This window comes from Glandiceps talaboti, chromosome 1, assembly GCF_964340395.1.
Source record: "Glandiceps talaboti chromosome 1, keGlaTala1.1, whole genome shotgun sequence".
Classification (NCBI taxonomy): domain Eukaryota; kingdom Metazoa; phylum Hemichordata; class Enteropneusta; family Spengelidae; genus Glandiceps; species Glandiceps talaboti.
The window spans coordinates 23,483,814-23,509,346 of NC_135549.1; the positions used below are offsets into that span (position 1 = coordinate 23,483,814).

The following is a 25,533-nucleotide window of genomic DNA, read 5'->3' on the forward strand; positions in this document are numbered from 1 at the left end:
ATACTTGTGTATGCATTCTGCTTTGGAGTTGCATGTCTTTTTACTTTAGCTCAGCTTGGAATGAAATGTTTGGAAAAAGTCAAAATAACGTGTAAAAACATACCAAGTTCAAGATTGTAACTCAATAAATGACATGAAATTAAACGATGGAGAAACAACTATTAATCATTGTACCATTACACACTTTTTGATACTTTCAAAATCCTTGTTACAAACCCCATTCTCACCTATTATGGTCACTTTAGTAGTCCCCTTTTAAGTTAAATATTATGTCAAACAGAACAAAATACAGCTATACTATGTGAAGTGGAAGTATGCGCAAACATTTGTCCCATGATATATTACTGTGTAAAGGATTGAAGAAAAACATGCACAACACTGACTAAGTGTGAGTTTCTCATTTACCCCTCCTGATTCCTATACAGATTGTTGATAAAACTGTTGAAATTGTATAATATAAAAAAGGGAAACTACAACTCGACCATGGACAAATGATATTGACTGTAGATGTAGTATCAGCTGTAAGAAAAGTGTGCAGTAGAATAGAATCCTTAGTAAATGACCAGAGATGACCCCAATGTGGCTGTTACGTAACACCCACCACCACTGAAAACTCATTGATACAGTGTGACCTCTCTGCACTGCTACCTAAAAAGGTTGGACTTGGCCCTCACGCAAACTTAAATGGATTGACATTCATAGGTAATGTAGTTGAAGTGTTCCTCTAACTATATGGGTAGTTTGAAATAGTGGAGTACATGGAAACACTAAAAAGTAATACATTGTTTGGAGATCATGGTGGTGTAACCATACAGGATTTTTTGAATCGACAAGAACCCAGTTACTTTATTGTAATATCACACAAAAAATACATCAATGGAACCCTCTGAATGTCCTTGACAATCTTGTGAAAAAATTACGTTTCTGTAAATTCACCGTGAAATGTTATTAGAGTTTGAAAAAAACACTGACTTGTATGCAAATGAGGCATTCAAAACCAAACGACTGCTTATCTTTGTTTGCTTTGTATGACTCCCTACTGTGCTGACTGCAGGCTAACTATCTGACTGTAAAACTGACTAGTATTGAGGTTATGTCATTTGGGATAACCCAAATGGTTGCTCAGTTATTACGCAATGGTCATGTAACCGGGATTGGCCAATCAAGTTAGGGCATGCTGGCACAGTGTGTTTTCTCTCTCACGGAAAATATGGTCGTTGTCGGTGCACGTGGTGGGCGTCGATTCTGAGCTCGCTCTGTAGAAATGCCTGACATTGACCCACTCGACTACGATCTAAACACTAAGCTTATTCGGTGAACATTCAGCGAGATTAGGGAGCGTTTTGACTTTGCTAAATTCTTGCAGGGCCAGGTCACTTTCTGTTGAGCCACGGACGACCGTAGTTTGTTTAGTCCGGATACTGGCATTTGCTACTGGATAATGTTTTTCGACGGTTTACTGCTGTTTCCTCTCCGTTCTCACAAAAAAAAGCGAGAGAGAGAGAGAGAGAGAGAGAGAGAGAGAGAGAGAGAGAGAGAGAGAGAGAGAGAGAGAGAGAGAGAGAGAGAGAGAGAGAGAGAGAGAGAGAGACTGACTGTATACACACTTGAAAGTTGCATTTTTCAATGATGTACATTTTGTATGAAAATGTAGGAATGACTCAGGCGCATATAAATTGACGACAAAATACTTTATTGTACACTTTTGATGACATTGCCAATACAAGAATTCTCTGTACAAAAATATTGACGTCAAAGATTTCTACATTGAAAACATGATAAAAATACGCGTGCACCCGTACGTTACACATATCAAGGCATCCATATCATTTTCAAAACACTGTTATTTGGAAGACAATGACATCAGTATAATACAATGTTCACACGTTGGACATTCAACGTAGAATTATTTTTAAATGTTCCTCCTTTTTTTTTCTTTTTGAGTTTAACTAAACTAATGTATGGTTCACTTCTGCCACGTGATCTAAACGTACACCTACATGACACGTGATCTAAATGTACACATACACGGCACGTGAAGTAAAGGTGCACATACATGGCACGTGATCTAAGGGTACACTTAAACGGCACGTGATCTAAAGGTACACGTTCACGGCACATGACTAGGATAGACACTTGAACGGAGTGCATCCTAACACAAGAGGACATTACAACATGGCGAACAAAAACATGACATGACATTTCTCCATTTCTTTCCCAGAAAATGACAGACCAATTTGTACTCTGTTAATAATACTAATCCTGACGTCACTGTGACTATACCATATTTATTACATTTCGTATCTGACGCCGCCAACGTTGAAGCTCACCAAACTCCCTGCGTAGCCTCAGCGTCAATACATACATATCTTTAGGCATCACACCGTCATCATGGTGTGTGAAACACGTACAATTGTGTCGTTTTCCTGTTTCATTCCAGATTAATTTGTTAAGGTACATTGACTTATAACATCACAAAATATCCAGAACTCCGGTCACACTAAAATCACACTAACATCATAACAAGGCTAGAATACGTCAGTTAGTACTATCAATCAGCAATTGACGGACTCCACTAATTGTAAATTCAATCAGTTTTGACATTTTGTCACAACTTGATACAAATTATTGTTTCTTGAATACATACAGTCAGTTGGTCATTCCATGAAGCGGACCATATGATAATGACTACAATTACCTCCCCTCCCCCACCCCCACCCCCACCCGCACTGGTCATATGGCATTGGAATAGTAATTCTACAAAAGCTATATTAACGATCGTATTGCAATATCAGGGGTATTCTCGCTGGTCTATGGGCCATGCCTAACATGGGTTGACTTTACTTTATATTCAACCAATCAAAACACGGGTTGCAGTTATCTTTATATAGTGGAACTATTGTTACGATCCAAAAGTATGGTATTTCGGAATTTTGGGAATAAATTCTACATTTTGGCATTATAGACCATAGGTCACAGAATAGACTTGCGATTGCGATACTGGGCAAACAGGATGTCAGCTGAAAATCCTATGATTTACAAACATAATATTGTCAACAACTTTAAAGATGACGTGATTGTATGGCATGATTTTCTATTGTTTAAGTCTTTGCGTAAACGCCATTTTATTCAAATGATATAAAAAATGTGAATTAAAACATCCAGCAATCACTCGGGTAGGTGATTCTGGCAAGCTGAAATCACTTCTCAGTCGCGAGTAATTTCCGACTCTTGAGTCAACCCCGTTACGAAAGTATGAGAATGTGAGTGCTGGAGTGCTGTGATAGAACCATTGGGTCACTTCCCGTATAATTCTAAGCCTTGCAACACTATCACGTTTCTTCAGATCATAAATGGAGAAAAAAAATCACATTTCCATGGATACGGAAATGGAAACTATAATATATATGTCTATTCCAACGGAAAATATAATATATTGCATCTTTTACACAGGAAACTACAGCTAGCATAAATGCCTTTGAATTATGTCTAGTTAAACGAATTACTGTTACAGTATAATATGAATCAGCAAATAACTAATAAGCTTTGTTCTGTAAACGAAGTGACTTCTTAAACTGTTATTGTTCACTTTCTTAGCTACGTGCAAACTCTAGAGCAATCACATCTTAAATTATTGCAAAACTAGCAATTTAAACGGGCAACATTAACATCGATTCACTATTCAAATAAGGAAAATGTCGCATAGTAGCAGCGATTGGTGTGGGTATTAAGGACTCGAATCGTCACTGTCGGAATCATCTGACAAATCAGAGCACGACACACTTTTCCGAGAGTCGTTCCGAATTGAAGAAACAGACGGGCTCATTCTTCTGAGGTCGCGCTGTGACGTGATGACATTTTTGACAGACTCCTCCGGTGAAATGGGGATCTTGTGAACGTCAGACAGAACGTAGCTATCATAAACAACGCCCCCTATGGCACCATTCTCGATCGGACTGTGTCTCAGCGATGTGGCGCCCTTCATGTGAAAAGACGACGTCGACGGTCCGGGTACGGGTCGTTCCTCGGGCGGTGTGAGAGTCAGCTCTAATTCGTCATAGAAGTGTTCCTTGATATCTGAGTCCGTTCCATGACCAGAACACCTGTACGCTTCAAAGGCATCGGGAATGTGTTGATGGTCAAACGGTTTATACCAAGTAGGTCTGTATTCAAAATCTAGATAAACGATACAATATAGTCGTTTAGCACACGGAGCATGGGACACTAATGTTATTATAAGTAATTATTGCACAGCAGATCTGCTACAGTACAGTGCATAAAACAGACCTTATTCTCCAATTAATAGCGGTTATGTCAGGATTAATACTTCACATGTTTGACTTGTACATTTACTACACGTCGGGTTCCACGAGAAGAAATCGAAGACTACACAGCGCCCTCTCGCACAACTCATGTCGTTCTTTAACATGAACGATATTATTTTTTTAGACTGAAATATTGTATGCCAAATATACAAATTTGACACTAAATAATACGATATTAAAAGGGTTGATCCAATAAAGCAAAACCCAAATTGACACAAACTCATCAAAATGATAACGATGTTATCGACTTCCCCATTCAAAAAAAAGACTTTGGCTGGGCTTACGTGTAGTTACCAAGTGTGAACAAATCTTTCAATTGAAATAACTTACATCGTTGGACTACTAAAAGAACTAAACTGTCTAGTAAGTATATACCATGTCAATGGAAACAATTCATATCAACGTATGAACGTATCATTAGTAGCCTCCGTGGAAAAAACCCCACAAATACAGCAAAAAGATAGACATGAATATTTCTTGTAGTGGCAACAGAGTCTTCGTCGAGAAAGTAGCTCCGGTGTACAACCATGTGCGCTCACTGTAATTTTTGGTATCAATAGAAATAATGAAATCTATGTTTCTTTGTTAGAAGGTATCATAAATATACTAGGAATAGATTATTTATTTAATATAAAACTGACCAGCCCACCAGTCACAATAAAAAAAATACTGCCAACATGTATTCTAATGTTATGATGTCATTCTTCGTCATCTAATTGTTTAATGTCTTCTGAACTTTAGCTCTATACATAGCTGAAGATTATAGTGATGTAATTATCAATTTACGGCTAAGATTTCACAAATTCGGTATTAGAAATGTGCACTAGCTAGATTGGAATGGTGGATATATCTGAGATAAGTTACCATTGAGAGACATCGAGGTTGTTTGCATTCCATGTAGCAAAACATTATGGCAATACTGTGGGTGGAAAATTCTGTTTTTATTCGATGATAAAAATTGCTACTAGTATATATATGAGTGTGTGTGTGTGTGTGTGTGTGTGTGTGTGTTTTACGTTTTGCAAAACAACGAGCAAATGATAAACGAAACCTCGCAATACATTAAAACCTAGGAAACAAATACAAACTGGTTAGCTTTGAGGATTAGCGATGAAATGTGATTACACGGTTCTGTACATTTGCATACAGCTCATTAAAATTCAACAGACTAGCACTGATAACGGATGGCATCAACGAATTGCAAGATACTATTTCTTTCAATTTTCTCCGAGTAATCTAATAAAGTACAGATGGCTTGTTGTACAAAACACCCGAAGACATTAAAACTCCGACTGACTACTTCATACATATTACATGCATAAAGTGTCTGGAAGTTCGTCTACTCAGCTTTTATCCAAATGAATATGATATGCCATTATTCACTCAGTCCTGGGTTCAACGCACTTCTTAACATAGAGCTGTAAATAGGGCAATTTAATGACATATAATGGCCAACTGATATAACTTATTCACAGTATAATGAACTCCAATATAAATATCATGCTCTTTTTCTTGTCTGATAATACATATATACAGTACTCGAATATGTTAAGTTTTTACGATCATGGATATACTTATCATGGACATACAGTATTCGAATATCAAATAATGATATGCACATGATGAATATTTCCTTTTATTTGTAAATATCGTTATTTGAATTCAAATGACGTCAGTAGGTAGCCATTATTCAGATGAACATCTTGAATACATTTGACAGGTGAACACATAATTTACATATATTCTAATATTAAGTACACACATACATACATACATACATACATACATACATACATACATACATACATACATACATACATATACATAAACATGCATGCTGATAATGGCCATTGAAGTAATAGGTTTAGCTGACAGCATTACAGGCCTATGTGGTCAGTCAGAAGGGAAGCGAAGTAAAATCACAGGTAGTGATGTGGACAGGTTACAACAGTTCTGATTACGAGGCCCATTCTCGCATACATCTGATAGGCTCTATAGATTCGAATTTGCAGCTTCAATTGTTTTAATGAGTATCATCGGATTTTGTACGCTGCCCTTACTCGATAATCCATCGACCTCATTCACAGACTGTGAAATTATTGACGTTTATAACAACATATACATTTTACCTGTTCTACTTGTAAATGATAGAAGGAGAAATAAAAAATTCAACTACAATTAAGTTTTCACAGAACAATACTACAACTTCAAACCTTTTCCATCATGATTTTCCAATACACATCAATATGTCATGTAAGACGAGTACGAAAAATAGACTTTCTTAAGTCACTGGGAAATTCAAAAAAAAAACCTTTTGTTTAAATATTTTACGAAACACAACTGTCCTTTTGTATGAAGTGATAACCCGAGTGAATGACTGCAACACAGTCGACGTGTGAACGCGGAAGCCCAGTAACGTTTATCAGTCAGGTGGGTGGCGGGGCTGGGTGGGTGGTATGGGGGAGGGGGTTAGCCATAATATAAATTAGGGATGAGATGACCTCATTACATTCAGGACCTTATATTTATTCAGGGGAATGGCCAGGCTAATTAGGTAGCCTCAAAGTTGAAAATAATGTCACATGGCAGTTGTTTAATTTATGCAAATTACTGTAAAATGTTGTCAATAACAAATTTGGTCAATTGGCATTGACAACATTTATGTCCAAGTGATAGAGAGACAGACCATATCAATTATCTATTAAAACACTTTCAAAGTAATGGATTTTCGAGTACTATAATTTTATGTTGAGATGTCACAGTTCCTTCATAACAAAGATATTATGTAAGGTAACAAGGTATTAATATTAATAGTAATATATAAGATATATACATTAATGTGCTATTTTACTGAAATCAAAAGAAACAAATTTCATGTTCATCATTTTTCTAAAATCATGCCATGGAGTGGATGACTTACATTATTAGCAATACTCAAGAAACAAATGTGGCGACGAATGACCTTTTTTTTAAAGTCAGTTCCCGTCGGATATTTACTTCGAGAGCTTTTTCGGGTATTTCCGGTCCCACTTAGACCACGCCATTTTGTGACGTCATAGTGAGAATGGTTTAGCATTCAGGCTATGAAGAGTGTAGTCAACATTTTGACTAAAACTCAACAATGTTGTGAAGAAAATGCATCGCTGATGGTTGTGATAGACATCAGTAAACAAAAAACTACAACCTACACGTCTTAACAAACGGATGTTTACCCACACTACCCCCGACTATTGTATTTGTCTGTGGCTACCACAATAATTTATTTATTTGTGGTTTCTAACAATGTCTGCGTAATTCTCCAAGTTTTATTTTTCCCCTTTTCTTGAGTTTTGTGTGTAAGTGCTAATAAGACGTCGATGGAGCTGACAATGACGTCACAGATTTGAGATATTCACGCCTGACCTACAACATCTGTGCTCATTGACCAGATATCCTTGTGATCTCAATTGCCATTACTCAGATATTGTTGTCATGTGTATATGTCAGTTTTGACGTGTTTGTAAGAAATTTACAATGTGAGTATATGTGTGTAGCTGGTGATATCACCTATGCTATGTCAAAGAGAAGATTAATGTACATCCCGTATATTATTTAATAGAAGCAATGAAGGGTAACAATTTCTTACAGCGACTGTTTGACTGATCGATGGCAATACCCGATGATGACACATTATGCATCAAGTATGTACGCATTCATGTGTTACGTACAGTTATCGAAGGAATATGTTAGTCGCCATATTTTACTGAATTGAATCAAGATGCCACAATAGTATTCGTAACATCACGTACGTACGTACGTATACGTAAATACGTGTGTGTGTGCGCACGTGTGCATGCGTGGGTATGTATGTATGTATGTATGTATGTATGTATGTATGTATGTATGTGTGTGTTTGTGGGTTTGTATGTATGTATGTATGTATGTATGTATGTGTGTGTGTGTGTGTGTGTGTGTGTGTGTGTGTGTGTGTGTGTGTGTGTGTGTGTGTGTGTGTGTGTCGACGCTTCAACGATACAACAGATAATAGGTATGACTGAAAGCATTGACCCATACACTACATGTAACCTGGACGCACATACCCATGAAATGTTCATCTGAAATAATGACGTTGAAATCACGCGGTTGGGAGAACATTTTCCCCGCAGCTAATCAAACGTGATTGTATTTGGTGATAACTAACTTTAGGCGGTCTCTCTGTGTTAAATGTTGGTTTATTGCTTGTCTCGACATGTGCATGAAAGTGCCTTTGTTCAGACAGGAACGATAAGGTCACCATCCAGGACAACAAAACATAGCTACATGGTACCTCATGCTTGACTAGCGTTTCATCAGAAATCCTTCTTTCCAAACACCATCAGGCTATGGAACACTCTGCCTAACCACATCAGAGTCAGTGTAGATTTGGACGCATTCAAAGGGAATATCCAGTCAATAACATCGCGTGTTTAAATGCAAAATATTTTGTTCTTAAAAACTCTATATATTTTATGTTAACTTCCCACTGCTGCTATGCCGCCAGTACGACTTCACTAATTTCTGAGGACTACTTACAATGAATAAGAAATAGGAACATCAGATGACGAAACGGAGTACTGGGAAAGTGAAGATTACATTACCTTTTTTATGGGTAATAACTACATGAGAAGAAATAAACTTGCATTCTGTTTATAAGTCACATGGTTTTGCAATTCAACCAGATGAAAACCACATTATAAAAATAAATGTACACATTTCCAATTATGTACTAGTAAAACGTTCACTTGCATGTATGAAATGAAAATGTCCCAGGCCGTATATGGCTGTTTACGCCTTCAGATCGGGATATTTAGCTAAAAATCTTCCGGCTAACGATAGACCCAAAATTTAGCTTGAATATCTACAGAGAGACATGAGCTCATTTGGAAATGAAACACTGAATAAGAAATTAATGAGAATATTTGAGTTTGACAATCTAATGATCTGAACTGTATAATGTAATCGTTAATCCCATTCTACGTTTGCAGGCACTATTATAATGTTTCATATGTAATTACAAAAAAAGCGATAATCTTACGCGTGGTAAATCGGTTTAGAATATACTGCAATATAGTCATGATATTATGAGAGGTTTTGACACTACTCCTAGTAATAACTGATTCGTGACTTCCGCAAGCATATCAATAAAGGAGGAAGAAATATACAGTTTTGCAATTGGCAATGAAAGGTGATAATACAAACACGTGACGTAACAGACATCAACATATACAGATACATTTAACATTTATTTCATAACTATTGCGCTTATTGAAAAGCGCATACTTAAAAAAATATACCAAACAAACACCAATTAATACACACCATAAGAAAAAAATTAGTAAATTAAAACAATTTCCAAAATAAAACACATATAAGGGTACAATGAACTGTTACAAGTTGTAAGACAATTTAACAAGGTACGTCTTCTTTTAAATTGATCCAGTTCGTCGAAACATTTCAAATCTTCTGGAAAGGAATTCCACCGTCTCGAACCACAGAGCTAGACGGCAAAAGCCCTGTCATTCAACTTATTACAAGATCGTGGAACTACGAGATTTACAGTCATAAGACTTGTACACTTTGTCAGCTCGGTCAATGTCATGAACATTAAAGTTGCAGAACCGAATTTAAAGGTAGAAATGTTCAGATAGATTTAAGCAATGACCGTAACCTAGAAACGTTTCGGGCATAATCACTGTAATTTTTTATCAATTGAATTATTACGGCCACAAAGCTATCAGTGCAAGCGCAATCTACGCAAACATTGAATTCACACTAATTATCCCTGTCCTAGTGAGATATTGCAATATAAAACCACAATTTTCCCACGGAATACCACTCCTTGTGAAAGGTATAAAGATCTGAAACCTTAAAAAACCTCACAATGCTGATGTCAAATTTGCATGATATACGCTATGTACAAGCTGTGTAGTATTGTGAATAATTAATTATGCCTAGAGGGGCAGCAAAGATTACATATAGATGGCACAAAAGGGATTTTACCTTGTATTAAATAATTGCCATTAATATGATAATCATCAACATATGGCTTGATAACTTCCAAGAGACATATTTAGTGATATTGACAGATTATGATGTCAGAATAACGTCATGTGAATGATGTAGCACTATATTTGATTATCAAATAGAAAAAAAACTTGTTAAGATAAAATGTCATTGGTCCAATAGAGTAGAAAATAGCCGACGTTTCGGGAATAACCTTTCCCAAGAACTGAATCGTAACACTACTAAAAGGGTTTCTACGAAGGCGTATCATATATCATTTATATTGCCTCGTTTGGCGTGTTTGGATTATGAATATTTGATACCTAACCAAATGCAATTTATTTTTTCTTTGACTTGAAATCGTCTTCGCAAATACACGTACTCTGTCGAGTACGATTATTCCAAACAAAGTACGGTATTCGATATAAGATGTAGAGTGAAGGATGAGTGTTTATCTTTGTCACTCCGGAGATGTAATTGGAATTATCAAGGTTATGTAAGGTTTCAACAAGACATTCTAAGTGTCCTTCAAGAAGTGTTTACGATAGCCTGTGTTCTCATTGAATCAGTTTTACTCCACAAATGTACTGCAAGCTGAAAACGGACACTTACGTCACTACATATTCGATGTGTTGCTAAGAGCTTAGTTACTCGCACAATTTCAATCAGCAGGCAGATCTAGAGCACGAGGTTCATGCCCAAGGTTCGTGCATATACTGTCTAATTGCACAGCCGCTACAATCACACACCGTCTAGTGTGTCAGAAATTGAGACTAAAATACAGTTGTAGCCGGCCCTGCTAATTACTTCCCGGGAGATACAAGAGGAGCCCGGGAGCAAACCAGTGGCCAAGTGACACTCAAAAGTCGATATATCGATTTATGTTCACTGGGATACTGCAAATATATGTTGACCAGAATTTAGTAGATTCAAGCCACTAAATACACGTATACAAACATGTCCATAACATATGAAAAGGAATACTGGAATACATCAATCCCTTACGTCAACGGACTCTTTCGTTATCGAGTCCGACACATTATTCACAATGTTTCTAACTGCCTACATGATTGTATAGACTAGAGTAAGGTTACACAATTTGCTCTTCAACCGATCAGTGTAATTTACACAGTTTGTTGTATGACCAATCAGGCGCCAGGCAAGTATGCAAATCATGCACGGGCAAAGTGTTATTCGATCATGTCTGCTGCTAGGAGAAGGGTTCTTGTAGTCATCGACATTTTTTAAATGTCAAATTCTAGTAAAATCTAAAGAAATAAAACGCATGCGCAATGTTGCGTTTGAAAATTGATATTTGGATTTAACTTTTTCTTTTGTATTTATAGAATTGTTATCATTTTCTTTTGTTGGGTACAAAAAAATATACGAATTTAAAGTAGAATGCACCTCATCGGGGACAAATTGCACCTACAATCAAAGTTTTTAAAATCTCTCGAAACCTTCTCATATGGAAGCTTGCTTCTGGTCTTTTTTTGAAACAATTTAAGAAATTGTAAGGTTCACCATCTTGTGTTCAAGGAAACCATATTGGATTCTAAAATTGCTTAATTCTGATAAAAGTTCAGTTGCTATTTCAAACATTTGTACAGAAACCCTAAATTGTTTCTTCTTGATTTGAATTGAGAATGAATTGCATGAGCAAAGTATCAAGAAGAGTTTCAACTTTCACTTTCCTGCCAGTATCTCTCACAAAAATATATATTCAAGTTTACAATAGAGATGTTAAATCACGTTTATGCCAAATTTGCATTTGTTATTATATTAGAAGGATATAGCACGCAGGCAATATAGGATATTAATAACCATTGCAAACAGTATATGTGTCAGGTTAAATTACATCCGAGTCAAGACAGACACGTTCAATGTTGCAAGAATATCAGGAAATATCAATATTTACCTCGTCCGGTTTAGCTTACATGCACATGTATTGATTTCCTCTCAGATGAAATTTTAAGAGAACTGCACATAATCGATTTAAAGCCAGGGAAACAGTGTATACATTTTATTATCCCCATTGGCTATTTGAAAGAAACAATCATGTTGAAATCATTAGAGTGTTTTTATAACAGTAATTGAAATAGTAAATGGTTTTAATTTACCCAATAAGCTATACAGCTTTCATGAATCAATAACAATGTCTGTCTGTGTTGTAAAAGTTACATTATTCCGTCAAATTGGCTCCAAACTATAGCAAACATAGCAAATTACATTTGGTTTATCCCACGAAATCGAGGACGGGTCCCTATAGACTCGCGTCAGGATGTGGAGGAGACATTGTAATAGCTATGTACGATAATTTATATATAGTCTGATGGGGCAAATGGTGAACGCATCCTGGGCAAATGTGATTGTACAATATGAATTAACACAGTCACCCTAATTAACCAACTAACGAACCAACCAGCCAACAATCACCACCACTACTACCATAACCATCATCACGTCAACAACTTTAATGTAACACCACCACCACGCGACTACTACGTATACTGCTGCTTACACTACTACTGAACCTGCTTGCGCTACTACTGAACCTGCTATTACCAGTGCGTGTCTGGACATAACCTATTTAGTTGGTTAGTTAGTTTGTTAAATACTAGTTCGTTCCTTCGTTCGTTAGTTTGTTTTGTTTCTGGGATGAAATGAGAGTAAAGCTGTGTGAAAATTTCTTTGCTTTCGTATAAGGTATATGTGTATGTATGTATGTATGTATGTATGTATGTATGTATGTATGTATGTATGTATGTATGTATGTACGTACGTACGTACATACGTACACATACATACATACATACATACATACATACATACATACATACATACATACATACACACGTACATACATCCATCCATCCATCCATCCATCATACATACATATATACATATACCTTACGTCTGTCTGTCTGTCTGTCTGTCTGTCTGTCTGTCTGTCTGTCTGTGTATGTATGGTGTATGTATATATGTATGTATGTATGTATGTATGTATGTATGTATGTATGTATGTATGTATGTATGCATGTCTGTCTGTTTGTCTGTCTGTCTGTCTGTCTGCATGTATGTATGACAAAATCTCCAACATAGGCAAGTACAATGTAAAAATGATCAATTGTGAAAGAGTTTCTTCATGCAAATAAGCCAAGTTCTACGCAATGATCGTCGCTTGTTATGATCGCGATGTGAAGTAACGTGTTTGTCAGCAGACATAAAACACTTCATCTAGACATGCGCAGTGACCTTTGAACGTTAACAACTATAGATTACTGAATGTGACTCCATGTGATGTTACAGCAGCACACTTTGACATTTCAGTTTATTGCCACCCCCTCCCCCCAAATAAATGCTGCTATGGTCTGGCCGAGAGAACACTGTCATCACACTGTGTGTATCTGATATCATGAAACATGAAACGAGACGTACACCTCATTAAAATAGAGTAGTATGTTCCTTGACATAAAAGTTGAAAATTACGGTATCAGTAATGAGACGATGTGTCCAAAACGCAAGGGGATTTCAACAATGAACCATTGCTTACCATTGTATCACGAGGCTAACTATTCAGTAAAGTGTTTTTGCGTATAGCACTATTAAAATAGCAAAAGCGATGTAGATGGAAATACGAAATAACCACCTTGAAGGGTTCCGTCATTCAGAAAATCCAATATTATATATTACAGCTTAGGTTATGCTATATAGAGCGAATGTATATAAATAATTGATGAAACAATTAATGCATGACATTTATACCATGCATGAGCATAAAAATATGGAATATATACTCTGGTCGTTACATCACGACAACGCGCCTGTAAGTCACGACAACGCGTGTCTATATCACTGGTTCTGCTGTGTTCGAAATACGAGACAAAACGTTCAAATTTACTATTACTTTCCCCGTTTTTTCTTTGATATTACTAGCGCTGGTATAATTATGCTATTCTCCAATATTTTTCTTTATTCAGCCGGAAAATACTCTTTACCTAACGGTTAACACTACGAGTCGCTAGACGAGTAGTGACAAAGCCCCCTTGGGTCACTCGTATTTTCCTTGACTGGACGAAGAACAAAAACCCTAATATTTCTCCAATGTGAATAACATCTAAAAGTACTCACGTTCAGGTTTGGGTTTGAGTTGTACCAGTGGGTGTTCATGAGTCTGTTCACGATTTTGACGATTCCGACGTCGGTTTCTCATGGCGAATCGTATACAACTTGTACATATGGACAAGATGATAACGACAACAACAGCTACCATAACAGTTCGGAATCTATAGGTGTTGGCGGTATTTTCAAACGAGTCTTCGCCATGTACAATGCCAGTTGTCTTAGTAACTTTTTGACGCGGCCTTGTATCTGTAATTAAGATAATTACAAGTGATCGGTCGGTAAAGCTAGTTTTTAGAGACCTATTCAAGAAAGGGAAACGTTATGTGATCAAACGACTATCTGTTATGTTATAATAATTTAACCCCCAACCAACCAACCAACCAACCAACCAACCAACCAACCAATCCATCCATTTATCAATATATATATATATATATATATATATATATATATATATATATATATATATATATAATTATTATATATATTATCCCAGTACGTACCTATATTTCACCTAATTCATAAGCAAAATTGTATCGTTGTGAAAGCGACGATGTGGTCCTTAGATTACTCAAACGTCTTCACTTCTAGACCGTTGAAGGTATTTAAGGAATTGGCATAGAAAAGCTTCGATATGTAGTTGTTATTTCAAGTCACGTCCAGTCAACGAATAGACTAAATGTATCAAAATTCATACAAGAGGGTTGCCCTGATTGAAAATCTAATATAACCACTGCTTGTAGGCCATGGTTCATTTTCTTGTATGCAAATTCTTTGTTTGAAGTTCGCTTTCTAAAGTGGTTTTTATATCTACGGCAAGTATCTCAGTAAATCAAAGAATTCACTCTTGTGGCACACATATACACGCTATATCATGGCGGTTCCCTTCCTACTATATATTTCTAAGCAGTTGTCGACGATATATGTATACCGTTGTAATGAATTTCCAATGACTGTGTTTGAATTTGTGATACAGAACATATTTGACTCCGCACCCTGGAGTTCTGACATGACGCAGTTTGTACATGTCGCCAATCACTAGTATCTTTTGTTGCGATCGTTCACCAAGGTGTAAAGACAACATATACTGTCTCGTAAGTCTAGACATAGACGTTAGAGAGACTCTCCATGGTCTATCTTGGGACGTGATTCAAGTTGTAGTCCCGGGAGGGGGGGGTACCACTGGCCAGATCTGGTAGGGGTGTGTGGCCAATGCTGTCAACCCCAGACCCCATTTTAGACCCAAAACCAATACCCCGTTTTAGACCGTTCAACATTCGCGCATGCGCAGTTAACGTAATAATGCATTATGGGGCGATATCTAGAACCAAGCGTTTCATGGGGGTGTGCATACTATCTTAACCAGTGAATTAGAAGGGGGGAATCCTGAACTCGTCGAAGATCCTTCCAGGACCCCATTTTAGACCTAACAAAATAAACAAATTGTGAAATGTGGACCCCATTTTAGACTCATTAGCTCTCAAAAGACAGTACCCATGTTAGACCAAAGAGCGAAAAACCCTACCCCAAAGGGCGGCACGTATACGTATACCCAATAGGTGGGAGTACCCCCCCCCCCGGGGGGGGGGGTTGTAGTCTCCTTTGTGTCACGTTTCAGGACACTCATAATTATGCGTATCCTATTATTGAGCACCAGCAGTCTCACGTGGCCCCGGAATTGAGTTTGGCCATTAGGCCAAACTTAGGGCGTTCATGATATTTAGGCTACGGCAAGTTTTTCTCTAAATGTCGCCTTGTCGGCTGTTTATGTTCAACTACACTTACGTGTATTTTTACTTTTTGAGAAATATATTACACCTTAATTGATTTCATGATCAAGTAAACTTCAACCACACCAGAATAGGAATAATGAAGAATTGATCGAAAAACAGATTTGTCAATTCATTATCAATTCATCAGCATACAATCATTTGATATCTTTAAAAAAATAGTGTCATTACAAAATGCAACTTCTCTTCGGTTGAGAATGTATGTCAGACAAGAGAATCTAGTGAGAGAGAGAAAGCTTTTGTTATATTTTGTGTATTTATGGAGGCGTTAGGTTTTATAGTCTCATCACTGTGACAAATGCACGCGAATAGATTTCACAACGTCATGGTATAAGGCTAACTGGCCAGCTATTCATCAACCATTTAGATAGGCTGCATAGAAATGCCAATACAAAGTAATCATGTTTGCTTCATATACGTAATTCGTATTGTACTGGCATATAGTTAATCTTTGTCTTCACACGCTAAGTCAACATGCGAACACCTGTATATAGACGCCGTTGTTACTAGCCATGTAGCAATATAAGTTTAAACGTTCACCCTTTCTGAAATTCAAATAATTAAATTCACAACCCATTTAAGGAATCTATTTGCTATCGAACTAATTTCCCGAATTCTTCATATGCAAATAATAAACATAGAAATTAAAATACATAGATTTGTGTTTTTTGCCTTGACAGGAAGAATGTGTGCTGTATGATAAATAAGAATTTATAAATGTCGAGTTCCACTGTGACATTAAAAACGCAGTTTGTCGCATTATATTTGTTTAGGAGTGAGTGTGGGAGTTTGAAAACGCCCACGGAATGTCTTTAAAATGATATATAATACTGTCATTGGATACAACAGGCCTAAAAGGTTATCTAATATGTCTATCGAACCTAAATGTAGTACTGTTTTCATATCACACGAACTAACCTTTCCTTGCTTCTCATCTCATGTTTGATGGTATAGATGAAATAAACGTTCAAACAACTTTGAGTATGACAAATATACACTATCGAATGCTTTACTAGATGTGTCTTATATCATTAAATTATAGTGACAATAAAAGAGAACAATTTATCAGAAATAAGGGAAGATTTCCAAATACTATGGTAGTTTACATAACATACGATATAAACCAATGTGCTGTAAATGCAATTTTGTGACTTTTCTTGTGGTTTTTTGGTATTTGTTAATATTTTGTTGCGCCGAAAGAACATACATTTAGTTGCTAACGTCTAAATTTTGGAGTCGACATAAAGTACACAGCGTTGGTGATGCGAGCAACATTTGCCAATTTGTACAGATATCAAGATCAAGACCAAAACAGCCTTGACATTTAAAATTGAGGATGTAAACTAACTAGTATCAAAGAACACGGCTAGCAGTTAAAATTGTTTCCGTACAGTATGAAATGTAATAATGTAAATCTTCCACTTCATGAACTAGTTTCAACCCTGAAAGGAGCAGCAGAATATGGATCGAAAGCTTTCTTCTGTATACTAGTTATTACACTTCCTATATCGGAAGATTTATAGACGAATCTAAGTATCACATTTCCTTTACAAGATTACCAGCTGTCAGAAGTAGTCTTCGAAGGTCACAGTGGATTTCATACGATTGTAACACCGACGTATTAGGGCTTTTGTTAGTTAACCTCCAACACATGAGGGGTTAGAGGTCAAATTGAAGAAAACAATCATTACATTGCTGATGTTGATTGCATCTACATTTGAAAATAGTACTCGTAAAATAAAACTGTTTCTAAAATTTGTGTCTACTTCTCAAATTAAACACCTTGGAATAGACTGATATAATTTATATTGAGTGCCCAAAATATTTTAGCACAGGTTCGAAACAACAAATGATGGAAGAGATACAATGCATCAGATGTTCTCGCTAAGGTAAGGATGGATGCACCTGGGAATATAATATACACACATACATGTCATTTATCTGTTAGACGTCCTTACTTTGTATTCAAAACCAGTTTGATCTGGTATATATACTACGTGACGTAACTACCCTTAGGTCATGCTGAGTCGATCAGGCAACTCAGAACATTTGGAAAGATATAGCAACAACAAAGCATAACATAACATAACATAACAAAACACAACACGACATGGCATGACATGAAATGACATCATTGACATGACATGACGTGACATGACATAACATCACATATAACATTACTTAGGGTATTGTACCTCTGTTAAATTAATATATCAGTGTCTTGTCGTACAAACATCCAACTCTACACACTCACTAAAACACGAAAGGTTCGTGTACCATTGGCGAGATCAAGTCATATGCAGTTAATGTTGATTGCATGGACAAAATAATTACCTCTAGTCTTTGCTGTTGTTAGGGCATCTGTAACATTTTCGGTAGAATTGCTCGTGAAGTTACCAGTAAAGTTAGTGGTGAAGTTACTATACAGTGTTGTGTTCTCTGTAAATGCTGTAAATAATGTAGAAGAAATGGGTACCTTCGGAGTAGTTGTCGACGCTGTTGATCAATAGCATAAAGTTAGTGGGTAAGAATGCATACACTAGTTTGTTGGAAAAAAAGACCTCCTTCACAGTCATCAGAAAACGAATTCATGTTAACACACACCTTTTTATACTACATCATATCAAACTGTTATTATTGGAAACATAATGTAAAAAAGAAGACATTGTTGACAGAGAGAAACAGTTTGATAAGCACGGTAATGTATGCTTTAGTACTTCATTTAGTCAGTTTGGTTAAAGAAATGACCTAACAGTTCACATATGTACATTCACTCACAAGCTGGCCAGACGCTTGAAAATTGAGCATGTGACTAAACACCTAACTGAAGCCGTACATCGTAAATTATGGCCGACAGTATCATTTGGCTTTACTTGTATGTATGCGAGTGTATTAAAGGTTAATATATGAATTTAACAATCGTAACAGCGTATAAAAATAGATTTTTGTCATGACTAGTCAAGCTTAGTTTTTACACTACGTACGTCCTGCTAATGTCTTAGCGTTGTCTTAGTCCTGTCTGTCTGTCTGTCTGTCTGTCTGTCTGTCTGTCTGTCTGTCTGTCTGTCTGTCTGTCTATCTGACCATTCATGTGCATGCGAAGTCATTTTCTCTCAATCACAGTTATTCAAATGAATTGAAAGATGGTACATACATGGTTATGTCGAAAGCTATCTTTAAAGCAAACTGATTAAAATGTGTTGTGTTATCTTCATGTTGTGAGAAATGTTTGATTTATTAAAGCAATATTTGGAAAATATGTTCTTGGTGAAGCGACATATGACACAGTTGGTAAAATTGTATGTGTTACTTTGCATTATTCAAATTATCATTTTAACATTATTCGGTATGATATTTATCTCAAAAACTACTCTCTGCATACTAAATACCCTAATTTGCATACTATTTTAGAAACTATAGAATTTGATTGAATGGAACAATACTTTGCACTGCTGAAAGGAAATCTGGTCCATATTTTTACGAGCCTTTGCATATCATTGAATTTACTATATCAACATACATTTCCATGAACTTTCCCTTTGTCAATTAATCTTAGAATGCTGCTGTTACAGGGTGAGTTTGTAGTTTCGATGAGATGAGGTACCAAGTTCTGTCAGACTGACTACAAATTTTGATGTTAAGGTTAACACAATAAAGATAGGAGAGATTGATCATTCACTGTGGAAGTGTTTCACTGTCTGGTCTGTATGTTAAGTGTAAAGTTAGATATTTGGAAAGTTTAAAGGGTACTTATTTTAGATTTTCAATTTATAAAAATTTTTTATCATGGCTTCCTACTTGAAGAATCAATGTGAAACAACATTGACCAAGTATGTTTTTATAACTCAACACATTGCAAAAAGCTTAAAAATACGTAAAAGGTTTCATTGTATGTACTACAATAACAAAACATTTTACACATTTATTAATTTGTTTGCAATGTATTGGGTTACAATCAAGGACTTGACATATGTTGTTTCACATTGATATGTCAAGTAGGAAGCCATGTTTTATAAATTAAAAAATCCAAAAATACCGAGTCATCTTCCATATGGCCACTTAAAAATGCACAATCCACCAAGTCTACCATACTACAGTCTAGTGTAATAGTAGTAGTACTGCTACTGTTTACATCTATTCATTAACAAAATACAGAACAGACTCTTTGGAAGCAATGATTGTGTGTTGTGTTGTGTTGTGTTGTGTTGTGTTGTGTTGTGTTGTTATCACAAAACCTTGCGGCTAGTCCCGCTGAATTTGATATCTCGTTTGATTATAAAGTGCATGCGCAATATCAAATCTATCGGTGTGAAGTAAGGACTCTTTTGTATAATAATAGCTACCTTTCGTTTTCTTGATATTGAATGCATACTGACAGTGTCTCCCAGCATAACCTTTATAACAGGCACACATTCCAAAATGACAGGACCCCTGGTAGAGACAGTCATATTTGGACTTACAATCCCGGCCAAACCAAGCTGGAACGTCTCCTGTAGATGTAAAAACGTGACATCGAATGAATGACGTGTAAACATTCCACGAGATATCGAATTTTGGCTTGTCATTTATCTTGGAATGTCGTCTGCTACAAAAGACCAATCTCTGTGTTTTCTCATGGACAAAACAATGATGTTTATCTTACATACACATTGTCTGGAGGCTATTACCCTTTACAAAAGACGAATGTGTCTTTTCAAAGAAAGCCCGTCTGTCTAACAGGAAACTTCTCTCACCTTCAAGTTTTTTTGAAATCTTAAACAGGCTTCGTGCATGCACAAGATGTCTACACCATAAGATATCTCTTTCAATTATTAGCTATGTATTTATGGCAATCAATACCATGGAAAATGTCGTCATTGTTGGATAGAGACTGAAGTGGCTGAGACGTGATCTTTTACACACACGCAACAACAAAAACCTTGAATATGGATGGGGGTTGTAGAAATATAATCAAGTCAGGGGGTAGCTTAAGTGTGTAGGACTCAGACATTTCAAATTAATCATTTATAGACAGATGAGTGTAGCTCACGTACAACTCATAGTGAAATCAGAATAACTGTTACAATATGAATAGATATAGGTAGACCGTTAGGGTTGAGTGGGTGTGAAATAGAACCTCAATGGCTACTATATGCAAGAAATATTTCTGAAAAATTGTTGATATATGGCATGATTTTAGTTTAATACGATAAATGATTTAAATTTACTATATCGTAAGTGTTTAATAAAACTGAGCAAAAATAAATCATTCATTGAACAATTTTTTCACAATGACATCGTAAACTTAGATGGCTTCTACAATAAACAAATGTTGCACACAAAAGAAATGTTTTCCAAAAATTCTGATTAGCCTTTTACATGTTAACAGAGAATCATCAAGTATATATATATATATATATATATATATATATATATATATATATATATATATATATATATATATATATATATAGATACAAATCAAAACTATGTATATTCGATATAATAGTACCCTGCAATGCTACCGTAACACGCTTATGTAACGATTATATATATATATATATATATATATATATATATATATATATATATATATATATATATATATATATATATATATATATATATATATATATATATATATTGCTAAATAAATAACAATATTTACTTGGGGGCTTAGATTGCGTTCTGCCACTGTGGTATAGAGTACTATCTTAGCAGATGGATACTCACCGAGTTATATATATATATATATATATATATATATATATATATATATATATATATATATATATATATATATAATCGTTACAAAGGCATGTTACGATAGCATGGCAGGGTACTAATAAATCGAATATTCACAGTTCTGATTTGTATCTAGTTCACCCACTACACAAAACGATATTCAATCCGTATATTGCGTTGATAGCCACGTATTTTTCGTTGTGATTCTGCAGAGACGTGAAGCAATTACTGTGTCCAAATGTGCACTGAATTTTAAATAAAGCTTGTGCAGACATACAATTTGATTGTCTGATTTACTTCAACTTATCGACGCGACTCGAGGCTAGTAAAACCTGACTGGGTTCATCTATATACGTCAAAACAAAATCTCGGTCAATACGTATTACTGACGTCGTTGTGTGTGTGTCGACGTGTAAAACGTCACTAGTGGCATCATGAACGCTTATTTACTTGGGGGCTTAGACAAATGAGGGCCCTTAAGTCATTAATAAATGAGAATATAGCGACAATAAATCACGGAAAGCTAAATATACTTTATATGTACCCCAGACATCTACAATCAAGTCACGTTTAGAGGGTAACGAGGAGAGATGTTTGTTATTATAACTGACAAAATCAGTATTGTGGTCATAGTCTTTGCATAGAAGAAAATCCTGTATTTTGCAGCCGACAATTTATGACGGTTTAAGTTAGTCATCGTAATGTGTTATTGAAAGGCTGTCAGACTAGACATATCATATACGATATCAACCTTTACTGACACAGGTTATGCAGCAAAACCCACCGATATTTCTGTATTGGGTCAAATAGGTTAGATGCCAAATAACAGAGATCTCTTAAGGTGCGTCAGTTGTACAAGAGGGCAAGCAAATAGTTGTTAAATTCACGTCAATATTGAAGACGGCTCCGGCGAGTAAAATAACAGAGTTGGCTTCATATGAGTAAACAGTCGTACGGTGAAGTCTGATTGATGTCTAGACAACCTGCGGAACCCGTCATATGGCATTTAGACCATGCCACTCATCATGCATGTATATACAAAGAGTTTCTCAGCAGTACACCTCTCAAACCTCCTATTTCGGGGTCAATCCGTTGACTACACTACTTGTTAAATCAAACATCACTACCAGGAGATATCTAAACCTCAAAGTTCCATTTTATCATATCCCCACAATTTTCCTGTGCTGACGTATAGACTTATTTTTTTTCTTCTGGTTACTGGTAGGTCAGTGCTTGTGTCAATCAACCTGGGTGGATGCTAACAAGAGTTACTATCTGCAGAGCTTTTCTAAACAGTTTGAAGAAACACATCAGTCATAGCTGCTCGTACAATCATAGCGTAAAACCAATATTTGTTTCACTTTGTAATCACCTGATATGTGACAAGTAATATTTGTTCCGTTAAGATTAACTTTCCAGTCAATGATTATCTAGAAGACGTTATGACTATTATCTATCTTTACATTTTATTGGGTAAAGTCTATCAGTACAGAATCTGCAACCTCGTTCACAGTACACTAGTTTTTTGATATATGGATACAGAATTGGATTTTTGATGGCTTTGACAGCCAATCAATTTATAAGCAAGTACCTCTAGCGACTCTTTTCAACGTCAATGTCGTCTCTGATATATTTGTAAAATTCAGACTGACTCCTCAATTAATTTTAATCACCGTGTCACTATCACAGCTGGGTAGTATTGTGTTGACACTTTCCGACGTAAACTCTGATTTATGTGACCGTCGTCCTTGATAAACTTAAAATACCTGGCGCTTGTGTTAACATTTTCTATGAAATATGTTGAATAAATAATCTTGAACGGACTCTATACGAGGAATGAATTAAAGTGTAACGTGTAACACTTACTATGGCATAAAATAATCGGCAAACCGCATACCAGGAGAACAGACGCAAATGGCCAGGATGACATATGCCTGTAGAGAAATACAATGTAAATGATGATGTATGTAATGTATATGTCTAGGCATGTTTAATTCCTGTGCACACCATCACCGCGATACTGATATTCCATGAATACGATGCGACGCAACTTCATTCATTCATTCATTCATTCATTCATTCATTCATTCATTCATTCATTCATTCATTCATTCATTCATTCATTCATTCATTCATTCATTCATTCACCAAGAACCCATACTCCATTTACTTAATTAAGCCAGTTTGGCAGAAAACAGCAGTGAATACCCAACACAAAATCATATTCAGACGGCAGCGGCCACGAAAACAAAATTAAAGTATCAGAAAATTGATTCTTGTAATCTGAATATATTCAGCTCGAAATGATGCTATACGGCTTAGTTGTGAGTTGCCCTGGCAACCACTAGCACACATGTACATGTATAGGTAATGAATGAAGGAGTCCAGACCTTGCGCAGACGACACCTCTTAATGCGTATAATGGAAACTGAAAATACGTCTTGAGGCTTTCTGCATATATTGATTTCTATCAGTAGCACCGTAACTGGTGATGCCAAATGATATTCATATATATTCATAAACAGTGAACATATAATTTATGTCGTTTTCGTGGGTTGATTAATTTTATTGATTAATGTTTCGTGAAAACACCCAGGTGGACAATTACACGAATTATTTCTTGAATTGTCTCCGAATAATTTATATTAGAGTTGATCAGACTAAACGGTATAATAAGTAAGAAATATGATATTTTGATTCTGGAAAATCACTCTATTTAAAAAAAAAATAAGACCATAAAATCACGAGTCTAATAATCAGAGTAAGTTAGGAGAAATGAGGTAAGAGATTAAAAGTACATAGACGACCTTCAAATAACCGACATTGCAGTGGTTGTTTTCGTTCCCACGAATGGCCATAGCACTCGTGTGTGATCTACACAATTTTCTAAGATTTCTTAAGTTACTTCTTTACGTAAAATTCGCCAACGCAAATAGATGACGTACATATATACACGACAAATGATATATTACCCTCAAAAGAAGAGCAGTCGGCACCTCCCTGACTACTCTTGCCATCCACACCCCCATCATCATCATCATTATCATAATCACCATCACCATCATCATCATCATCATCATCATGATGATGATGATGATCATCATCATCATCATCAACAACAACAACATCATCGTTATCATGAGCATGATCATGATCATGATCATCATCGTCATCATCATGAAGATGATGACGATCATCATCATCATCGTCGTCGTCGTCGTGGTAACCCTCCTCCTCCTCCTCCGCCTCCTCCTCCTCCTCCTCCTCCTCCTCCTCCTCATCATCATCATCATCATCATCATCATCATCATCATCATCATCATCATCATCACTGTATTAAGGAAAACATCAGTCGGTCAGAATCAAGAAGATGAAACATGTCTTACCTTCAATAATATGACTTTCCCGGGCAAAATAATACTGAGGAGGAAAAGGTTGATATCCTGTAATCGAATCCCTATTTCACCTTCTTTGAATGTCTTCGATATGTCTTGAAGACGGTGTGATAATCGCGACGGAGTTCATAGGAGCGGAACAGTTCTTTTCTC

The 25,533-nt window shown here is 36.1% G+C and overlaps 1 protein-coding gene across 1 annotated transcript; it reads right to left on the bottom strand.

The window, feature by feature from the left end:
• Window positions 1–1,731: 1,731 nt before the first annotated feature.
• Window positions 1,732–25,533, bottom strand: LOC144437450 (uncharacterized). Its single transcript, XM_078126395.1, has 6 exons — window positions 25,372–25,533; window positions 23,852–23,919; window positions 20,605–20,751; window positions 18,596–18,757; window positions 14,478–14,717; window positions 1,732–4,176 (listed from the first exon to the last, which is right to left on the bottom strand). Exons 2-6 carry the CDS (start codon window positions 23,913–23,915, stop codon window positions 3,728–3,730), a joined length of 1,062 nt encoding a protein of 353 aa, XP_077982521.1. The 5' UTR covers window positions 23,916–23,919; window positions 25,372–25,533; the 3' UTR covers window positions 1,732–3,727.

What these genes read in the sequence shown, in the direction of transcription:
- LOC144437450 (XM_078126395.1), bottom strand. Translation starts at nt 23,915, where the DNA reads ATGTCATCCTGGCCATTTGCGTCTGTTCTCCTGGTATGCGGTTTGCCG. An exon ending in CAATATCAAGAAAACGAAAG is followed by an intron (nt 18,758 to 20,604) that starts GTAGCTATTATT and finishes ATTGATCAACAG; the next exon opens with CGTCGACAACTACTCCGAAG. An exon ending in AACAACAGCAAAGACTAGAG is followed by an intron (nt 14,718 to 18,595) that starts GTAATTATTTTG and finishes TCTTAATTACAG; the next exon opens with ATACAAGGCCGCGTCAAAAA.